A 9,729-nucleotide genomic window follows, 5' to 3' on the forward strand; every position below is an offset into this window, starting at 1 on the left:
TCCTCTATACAAATGTAAATATGAGACAAAACGGTAACAGTTGCATCATACATGATAGAGAATACCAAAGATTTAGGCCTAAAGTTATAATTAAAAGAGCATACATTTCCACCAAAGATTGAAGCAATTAGTTACTACAATTCTGTTTTTAAAAGGCAAATGCAAAAACACTTTTAAGAGACTTGAGTTCAAGTAACTTTTTATTCAGAACGGTACACGCCTACTGAATTTGCCAACCCCACTCCATTATGGTTCAAAAAAAGGTTACACCATAAAACATCCGACGCTGACAGTGGTGAAAAACAGAATACAGTAGCTCGCATGCCCCCCTCCCTACTCCATGACTAAGTGATTTAGCCAGCTCGGGTGCAGGCCCCTCTCACTTACAATGGTTCCCCGAGTCGAAGCAGTAGAGTCCAATGGGGGGAGGGGGTGGGGGGGTGGCAGAGAAAGAAAAACACATTTACAATGCAGCTTACACATAGCCGTCCCTGTGGAGTACGTCTGGACACCCATCCCGGATTGATGTGTAGTATGCATATTGTGTGCGCGATTTTTGCCCGGGGAGAGAGAACCGAGAGCCTTCTCGCTCTCCAGCTCTCGCCCTCTTTGAGTCAATGGTGTTCAGTGGTGTTCCGGCAGCTGAAGTTCTTTATGAAGAGAACAATCTGGAGGGTCTTGTTGGAGTGCCGAGCAGCTGCTGTTTTTTCTCTGCCTCTTTTCACAAGACACAGGCCGGGAGAGGGGAGGTGAATACACAGACAACTTCCCCCCTCCCTGCCCCTGCACTGTAAGCCCTAACATACAATGTGAGATGAAGAGTGGCACAGGCCAGTGTAACCAGAAGAGAGAGAGCATTGTCAATTTGTTCTCTTTCTGTTGCCTGGGGTAACTAACTTCCTTCTTTCATCACTTTGTCAATGTTTTTCGAGATATCTCGGTCTGATTGTGACCTAGAAAGAAAGCTTGAAAAAATATAGGTCAAAAAAACATAGCTACAATATATTGGCACACAATCACATCCTTTACCTGCTGGCTGATTAAAGGCATAGGGGAAATGAAGGCTATATGCTAATGCTAGGAATTAAAGGATCATCCTGATTCAGGTTTGGTTAAATGAGGCCGTTTATAACACAACCTTTATAATATATCCCTTTAAGGATCTCCTTAATGTCATTAGTAAGCATCAAGCCACAATCCTTCAAGACATTCATTGATTCATCAGTAACACATCTAGCCTCTCTTACCATATGATTATGAAAAGATGTTACGTTTTTATTCAACTCAAGCGATCACCCAGTGTCAACACAATTCAAGCGGCCTGTCCAGAACAGTACCCAGCAACCTGGCTTAGTCTGGGGTGTGTCGACTGGTGGGTGCCGTAATGTAGTGAGAGTGCACAGGCAAGTTTTAGGCTGGTGGTTAGGCTGTGGACCCTACCAGAGGCCCCTCTAGTGGCTGTCTGAAGGCACCAGGTTTCCTGTGGTGTCCAGCTGCATGCACTTACAGGTGCAGGCCGACACTGGACACTCTGTATGGTCCCTATGGGGAACAGAGAGGACAACCAAAGGTTAATCAATAAACAACCATTAAAAAATGCACAAACCATCGAAAGTGTGACACTTTTCACAAAGCTACCAAATCACATGCGCCGGTGTAGACCTTACAGTGAACTGCTTAGTTACAAGCCCTTAAACAACAATGCAGTTCAAGAAATAGAGTTCAGAAAATATTTACTAAATAAACTAAAGTAAAACAAATATAAAATAAAAAAATAACAATAAAATAACAATAACGAGGCTATATACAGGGGGTGGCGGTACCGAGTCAATGTGCGGGGGTACAGTTTAGTCGAGGTAATTTGTACATGTAGATAGGGGTAAAGTGACTACGCATAGATAATAAACAGTGAGTAGCAGCAGTGTAAAAACAAAGGGGGTGGGGGGGTTAATGTAAATAGTCCAGGTGGCTATTTGATTAATTGTTCAGCAGTCTTATGGCTTGGATGTAGAAGCTGTTAATAAGCCTTTTGGGCCTAGATTTGATGCTCCGGCACCGCTTTCCGCGCGGTAGCAGAGAGAACATTCTATGACTTGGGTGACTGGAGTCTTTGACAATTATTGGGGCCTTCCTCTGAGACGCCTATTATATGGGTTCTGGAATCTTGACCCCAGTGATGTACTGGGCTGTACGCACTACCCTCTGTAGCGTTTACGGTCAGACGCTGAGCAGTTGCCATACCAGGCAGTGATGCAACCGGTCAGGATGCTCTCGATGGTGCAGCTGTAGAACTTTTTGAGGATCTGGGGACCCATGCCAAATCTTTTTAGTTTCCTGAGGGGGAAAAGGTTTTGTCGTGCCCTCTTCGTGACTGTCTTGGTGTGTTTGGACCATGATAGTTTGTTGGTGATGTGGACACCAAGGAACTTGAATCTCTCGACCCGCTCCACTACAGCCCCGTCAATGTTAATGGGGGCCTGTTTATCCCGCCTTTTCCTGTAGTCCACGATCAGCTCCTTTGTCGTGCTCACATTGAGGAGAGATTGTTGTCCTGGCACCACACTGCCAGGACATTTTACAAGACCTATGATGCATTCTGTTGACAAAACTACTCTGATACAGAAAATGTTATCTGAACGTTCCGGTAATGTTCTTACCTAAACCAGCTGAGTATGTGACCTGCATGGCCGCCGTGGCGGCAGTTGTGGCACCAGGTGAACCAGTTGTTGAACTGGGCCAATTTGTTTTCCCTGGTCAGATCCACTTTCTCGTCTGACTTCCCCGTGCCTGGAAAAAAACAACAGCTGTATGACTACACACATCTAATCTAAACCATAAAATGTGAATGTTTGTTTTGCTTTTTATGTACTTTGAGATTATTTTCCGTAATGAAAAGCGCTATACAGGTTAACTAAATTACTATTAATAACGTAGTTGATGTTTTATAAGCCAACTAAAGTACAGATCAGTATCTACAATCATCATCACATTCATGATCTGCTTAATTAATTTTCTGTGTGATTTGTATTAGTTAGTGATACTACAACATTGTATCACAAGCTAATATACTGTATGTATGCATTTCTCTCGCTCAATTACCCTAAAGTGTGTGTATGCACTTGCATTCCTATTTGCATAATAGGGTGTGTAATAAGGAAGTTAGACTGGCTGCAGAACTGTGACAGTAGGGTAAAGTTGACCTTCAACACTGATCCATGACCAGTTTTTCCATTCTCTCCCCATAATGATTATGGTTAGGATTCTAGATCTGTGGCTACAGGCAACTTCCACCCAGAGCCTATCTGTGGAGCATACCATGTCCAGTACCTGGGCAGTTGGACACAGGCGTGCCCATGTTCATGAGGCAGAGGGCACAGCGGGGGAGGGGCTTCCTGCAGCCGGGACAGCTGGTGACCTTTGACTTGGTGGGCGAGCCGCTGACCCCGTACTGGCTGAAGCCGCGGCCCTGGTGGGGCATGGCCGAACAGCTGTACGATATGGACTTCCCACAGAAGTTACAGCTCACAAACACCTGCAGCAGGCAACAACACAAAAGGTCAAGTGTGATAAGGACTGGCAGGTTAAATTAGAGCAAGCAGAAGCCAACATGAATAGGTTATAGCATCGAGATCATTGTTAAGATTATAAAGCTAGAGATGAATGTACGGGTCCAATACAGTGTATCATTATCTGGCTGACCAATAACAAATAAACAACTAGCATCACTTATTAATCAGGATAATCATATTCATTATTGTGTTTTAAATGTATGGAAAACCTGCAAGCAAGTTGGTCACTCAGTCACATCCTCCATGTGAAGATTTATGAACAGATAGACCAAAAGACAGAGACGTGAATAACTATGAACAACTGTCCCCATCTCTTAGTGCAGTGTTCCCTTTCCCTGCCTGTGCCAGTGGTTTGGAGCTGGGGTCCAGCTTGCTCCTGTGGATGTCAAACTCAGCCCGTTTGTGCCAGAACCTCCATGCATCCAGCAGGTTACGGTAGTTCTCGATCCAGCACTGGACACGCGGGTCCTTCACCACCTCCCCTGGGGAACCCTGGGAGGGAAGAACACTTGGTAATGAAGCTCCCCTTACAGTGACAAAGCATCATTAAGAATTTGAACCCCAGCAAATCTTAACATTTCAACAAATCTAGAAGCCTGAATGTGGGAAAATCCTTGGGGAAAAGATCCAACAATCGATCTTGAGCAAAACTGTCTAATTCTAGCCAACACGGGACAGGTGATCATAGTTAGTATGAACCACAAGGTAAGTCAGCCCGTTGCCTCGACTTCAACCGTTCTACAGTGTGATGTCGGGCAGCGCAAGACTATTCAGCCCCTGCTCCGACCATACCTTGAGCATGCAGAAGCTGGCGGTCTGGACGTCTCCGGTCCGGTCCACGTAGCTCTCCATCAGGTCCACTCCGTCTTTGGTCAGCCCCGTCAGCAGGATCCCCTCCAGGTTCCCCACCTCCTTCATCTCACTGGTCAGCTTCTCCATGTAGCGAGGCAGCTACATAACAACACACAGAGAAAAGGAAACGCATTCCTTCAATAGATAGAAACGGGGTAAATCAGTGAAAAAAAAAAGATTGTCTATTTAGTGTAGGTTGTCGTGTGTTTTGCTGGAGGTCTTACCTGTGCGTCGTTAAGGAACATGCATGCGAAGGCCACTCGGTCCGTTACAGCCACACTACTCTCATACTAAGGAGGGAAACACAACAAGGTTTGTATGACTAAGTTGTACTTTTTTTAATGTTGGAATCTTCAAACTACTATGTCAAACACTGCCCTCTTCATGCTGCTGATGATATTTAGGATTCATTTGTAGTTTCCCTGAAAACTCACTGAGGCCCCCTCGTGGTCCCTAGCCCCTTTTGACAATTCAGGTACTGTAGCCCTTTGTACTTCAACCTAACATGATAATGAATGTTATAAAGGATTGGATAATGCACATATGAATCTGGCAACCCAGTTTATGTCAATGGTTTACCCCCTTCCCAGCGTACCAGTACTCCGTCGTAGGTGCCAGGCTCACTGGTGAGGAAGGCAAACATGACACACAGGTAGGGGTTCTTGAGCTGCAGCCTCAGAGAGCTGCACATCTCCCTCCACAGGGAACTCTTCTCGTCCGTGTAGCCGGACAACGCCATGGCAACCACATTTAGGTTCAGGTCCCCTGCGAGGAAGGAAGGGTGGGGAAGTTTGGTTTATTTTGCTTGGATAGCTTGGTTTATGAGCTTCCACTGTACACTACAGCCAAATCCTAACCTAATATTGGTGGGTATACTTTCTGACTGTATACTGCTTTTGTTTACAGTGGTGAAATCCCAGCAGTATGTTATGGTACTTTTGCTGTGACGTGATGGAAGTGACACCTCAGGCAACAAGGGCACAGGAGAGTAATGCATGTAAAGTTAACACTCAATACCTAATTAGTCTCCCTGTCAGTCTGTGACCAGGCAGTAATTAGTAGCACACTTTATGCTGTGTACAGTACATACAGTGTATATTGCAAACAAGTTCTTGAGCCCTTACAAAGAATCTTAAAAAATGCATTACATAGCCCTGTCCCAGATGACTCCACGCCAGTACCTCTCTCAGCGGAGGCTCCCTTGTTGAGGATCTGGATGGCCCTGCGGATGTCCAGGTTGAAGAGGGCCACGGCGGCCGCACGCTCCCACTCGCCCTCCCCCTCCAGGGAGCGCAGGAAGGGCTCCACGTTGATGTCGGGGCCTCGGTTGATCCAGCCGCACAGACGAAGGGCAAGGCTGCGCTCCTCGCTGTGGAACCTGGGGACGTCCGTCTGGCGGTCTGAGCCGCTCCAGCACCGCCGGTTCTCTGTAGTGCCTGGTGGAGTAGAGAGAAACAGACATACAAATGTTACTTCAGGGGCTTTTTTTGCTCCAACGCAAAGAAAAACCTAGGAGAAACACTGAAAAAGAGTTGTATAACTTACAGTACCTATGTGCAGTGTTGCATAATACTTTCAAGGGTTCAGCCTGTATATTTAGCCTAGATATAGGCCTAAAGATGATCTATATCTTTAGCTTGCTTACCTGAGCTGGACTTGACTATATTCTTGATGCCTGAGTAGACCAGGGCCTGTTTGCTCCCCTGCTGTTTCTGCTCCATGTCTTCAGTGTACTGCTTCATGAGTGATACTTACATAGGAAACGGAACGCTGAGACATCATAAGAACCACAGTGCAAACAGTGACATACAATATAGCAACTTAGTCTATCCAGTATGTCAGGTGTATGAACACAGAGACAAATGATAATTCAATGAATCACCACAGTGCAAGCAGAACGCCAGGCATGTCTCTCACACAGGGACTACTTTATCTAAAATAAACAGAACAGCACATAAATCACACAAAGCTAGATATGTTTAGATATTAGTAAGCACCAGTAACGTAATAAACCAGGGTTATTCAACTCTTACCCTACGAGGTCCGGAGCCTGCTGGTTTTCTGTTCTACCTGATAATTAATCGTACCCACCTGGTGTCCCAGGTCTAAATCAGTCCCTGATTAGAGGGGAACAATGAAAAAACACAGTGGAACTGGCTTTGAGGTCCAGTTGAGATTGAGTGTAATAAAGGATATAGAACAGAGTGTACCACAGGGACTTGAGCTGGGGGTCGTCCCCTCCGGCCAGCAAATGGTTCTTCCACACCTGGACCGTATCATGACCGTACCTGGACTGTGCCCTCTGCCTCATCTTAGTGGCTATGTCCTTCTCTACTGTACCCTCCCCTCCCACCTCCTCGGCACACTCATACAGGTGCCTGCCGCAGGCCCACATGAGCGAAGTGGTGGAGCTCCAGGCTAAAGAGATACGTTCGAACACTGTGAAGTCAGTCATGGCGCGGTTGGCAGCCGAAACCACCACCATGCGGTTCTGGGAAGTGGGGTGCCAGGCGAAGCTGCCAATGAGGCTGTTGCTGGGCTGCACGCTGCGCTCGATGATCGTGGGCTCTGTCTCGTCGCCGATGGGCGTGGGCGTGTGCTGCATGTCGTAAAGGCGGATGATGTTGCTGTCACGCGTCAGCGTGGCCAACAGGCCCATACGCGTGGGACACCAGGCCACCTGGGAATGAAAGGAAAGTGAGTTGTACGTCCTTACATCCAAAACATGTAGGCTATAGCTCAATTATGCATTATGCGATCACACAAAAAGTATACTTCTGATATGTGCAAGTCGATTGTACACCGGATGGCAGGGGACAAAAGAATTTCACAACAGACCAAAAAAAGCATACAGTAAGTTACCTTGGTAAGCGGCTTGGGCTGCTCGGTGAGCGTGAGCACTGGCTTCTCAAACTTGCGCAGGTCCCAGATGGCCACCTGGCCCTCGAAGAAGGAGGCCACGCGGTCAGGGAAGTGGGGGTCCACTGTCACACCCTGTATGGCCTTGGTGTTGACGAAGGTCTTCTGGCTGGTGTTGCGCAGGTCAAAGATGGCCAGGTTGCGGTGCATGCCAGCCAGGAGCAGCTTCTGGTCACGGGGCAGCCAGCAGAGGGACAGGCAAGCATCGTTCTGGCCTAGCTCATACAGGGGCTTAGTCACCACTAGGCCAGAGTCTGTGTCTCCTGACGAGAGACGGATCTTTTCAGCGGCTACACTAGCCTCTGGGGAGAACTTACTGCTAATGTCCCATATGAGCACTGAGAAGTCTGCTCTGTGCTTGTCCAACCCGGCGGCTAGCCAGTTGCTGTCCACAGGGTTCCAGGCTAGGGTGTTGCATTGACGTGCATGCTTGGGCACAAACTCCTTCCCCATCAGCTCCTTGCATTTAGAGTTGTGGCTCTGGCCTAGGCTAGTGAGGACTACCCTGCCGTTAGCCTGTCCAACTGCTAGCAGACATTCAGGCTCGTGCTTTGGGTACCAGGCCACACATTTCATGTATGGGGTGTCAGAGTTGATCGCTAATAGGGTAGCGGCGGTCTCCACAGAGAGGGGGAGAGCTCCGGCTTTGGTCTCGCCGCTCCCCACAGGTCCGATGCGGTACAGTCCAAGCTCTGAGTCACAGATGACATAGCGGTCCGCGTGGTGGGGAGACCACAAAATGTCTGGCTTTGAGCCACTCATTGTTCAAATGGAAGAGCTGTCCTGGAGAATTCTCTTGCGGTTTACAACTTGGTATACTGGGGGAAAACAGCATTTACAGTACAGCTGAAAGTTACCAACTGACAGCTAGCAAGTAGTCTATTAGTGACAAATGAATGTGTTTAGCCTACTTTATATAAACGAATATGTTGAGCATACTTTCTATAAACTCAGCTGAAGATATTGTACAAATGTTGTCACAATGTAGTCAGCTACCATTATGTGCAGCACGGGAGCAACATATTAGGTCGCTAACTGCTAGCTAGTGACATGTGACAAGTGGCACAGCTAACATTTAGTTAGCAATCCCAAGGCGTAAAATAACGATAGGCCTAAATTGCAAGATGTTAATGCAACATTGTATCTAGCTAGATAGTTAATTAAACAAAATGTGGATATAGGATACTTTGTAGCAGATTTGTTAGCAAAAAAAAATGAAAGTGTGCTAACTTAGCTAGTTACAGTAGTTAGTTAACGTTATCTGGCTAGCTAGCTACAATTTTGATGACATCGCAAGATTAGCTTCCCGAAGTACCAGTGTCAAGAAAACAGATCAACCGCAAATAAATATGAGTAAATTGTGTTTCTAATAATAAAGATTTAAAAAATATTGAAAGAAACTTACACATTTTTACAGACATGTCAACATGAACAAAACTGGGTGTCCACTAGTTACCACAGCCACAAAGTCAAAATTGCCTATATCGTAAAATGTCATGAAAACATTTGCTTGTTGATCTTAATTTAAGGTTAGGGTTAGGCATAAAGGTAGCAGTGTGGTTAGGTTTAAACTCACATTTTAAGAAGATAAATTGTAGAAATAGGCGGCCTTTATGGTTTTGTGGATGTGGTAACTAGTGGCGACCACAACCCTAAGCCGTGCTTGTTTTCATGTTACACCAAAATATTTCCCCGGAAAAAGCAGATTGCTATTCGAAAGTTCCGATTACGCACAAACACGTTCGATTTTTGGGGAACACGGCACTGTCAATTCCTAAAGGTGGCGCTACAACCAAAGATGTATGATATTGGGATACTACTACATTTATATTATACTGTAATAGTAGATATGCATGTTTAATAGGCTTTTATATCTGTTAGGTGATCAAGTCCCGTGTGGCTCAGTTGGTAGAGCATGGCGTTTGCAACGCCAGGGTTGTGGGTTCGATTCCCACGGGGGACCAGTATGGGGGGGGAATAAAAATGGATGAAGTGGATGCATTCACTACTGTAAGTCGCTCTGGATAAGAGCGTCTGCTAAATGACTCAAATGTGATGTAAGGGTTTTCAAACTGGGGTCCGCAGGGAAGCGCAAGGGGTCCACAGAAAAGTTTGAGAAAGAGAAACAAATTCAGCCCCCTTATTTTTCACTAAATTATGTATTTGTTTTATCAAACCTGCAGAAAACAAGTTGGGACATAACAAGTTAGCCCTAATTTACCATAGTACTGACAGGTTGGCCTTATCCTACTGTAAATCAAATTAAGTCTCATTCCACGTGGGCGTTATTAAATTATTCTTGAACATGCGGGGGAGCCTGTGTTCTGGTTCTATCTATTGAAAAAAAACACCATGTCTGTTTTTCAAGTTAGTAGGCGTGCAAGTGGAG

The 9,729-nt window shown here is 46.0% G+C and overlaps 1 protein-coding gene across 3 annotated transcripts; it reads right to left on the reverse strand.

Moving 5' to 3' along the window:
- Positions 1-182: 182 nt before the first annotated feature.
- On the reverse strand, positions 183-9,016 carry LOC115177992 (GATOR complex protein MIOS). 3 transcript variants are annotated; one of them, XM_029739020.1, is made up of 12 exons: positions 8,746-9,016; positions 7,284-8,158; positions 6,618-7,101; positions 6,067-6,165; positions 5,603-5,857; positions 5,017-5,186; positions 4,646-4,711; positions 4,362-4,520; positions 3,909-4,061; positions 3,328-3,532; positions 2,658-2,787; positions 183-1,542 (listed from the first exon to the last, which is right to left on the reverse strand). In XM_029739020.1, exons 2-12 carry the CDS (start codon positions 8,100-8,102, stop codon positions 1,452-1,454), a joined length of 2,631 nt encoding a protein of 876 aa, XP_029594880.1. In that variant the 5' UTR covers positions 8,103-8,158; positions 8,746-9,016; the 3' UTR covers positions 183-1,451. The 3 variants fall into 3 exon arrangements, with proteins under 3 accessions (XP_029594880.1, XP_029594866.1, XP_029594873.1); XM_029739006.1 differs by having other exon boundaries at positions 3,316-3,532; XM_029739013.1 differs by having other exon boundaries at positions 3,316-3,532; positions 8,917-9,014.
- Between the last annotated feature and the right edge of the window lie 713 nt (positions 9,017-9,729).

This window comes from Salmo trutta, chromosome 3 (assembly GCF_901001165.1).
Source record: "Salmo trutta chromosome 3, fSalTru1.1, whole genome shotgun sequence".
Taxonomy (NCBI): Eukaryota; Metazoa; Chordata; class Actinopteri; order Salmoniformes; family Salmonidae; genus Salmo; species Salmo trutta.

Excerpts from the sequence above, each read along its gene's own strand:
- LOC115177992 (XM_029739006.1), bottom strand. The coding sequence starts at position 8,102 with ATGAGTGGCTCAAAGCCAGACATTTTGTGGTCTCCCCACCACGCGGAC. Across the intron at positions 5,858-6,066 it reads TATAGTCAAGTCCAGCTCAG|GCACTACAGAGAACCGGCGG; the intron begins GTAAGCAAGCTA and ends CTACTCCACCAG. Across the intron at positions 4,062-4,361 it reads CCAGCTTCTGCATGCTCAAG|GGTTCCCCAGGGGAGGTGGT; the intron begins GTATGGTCGGAG and ends CTTCCCTCCCAG.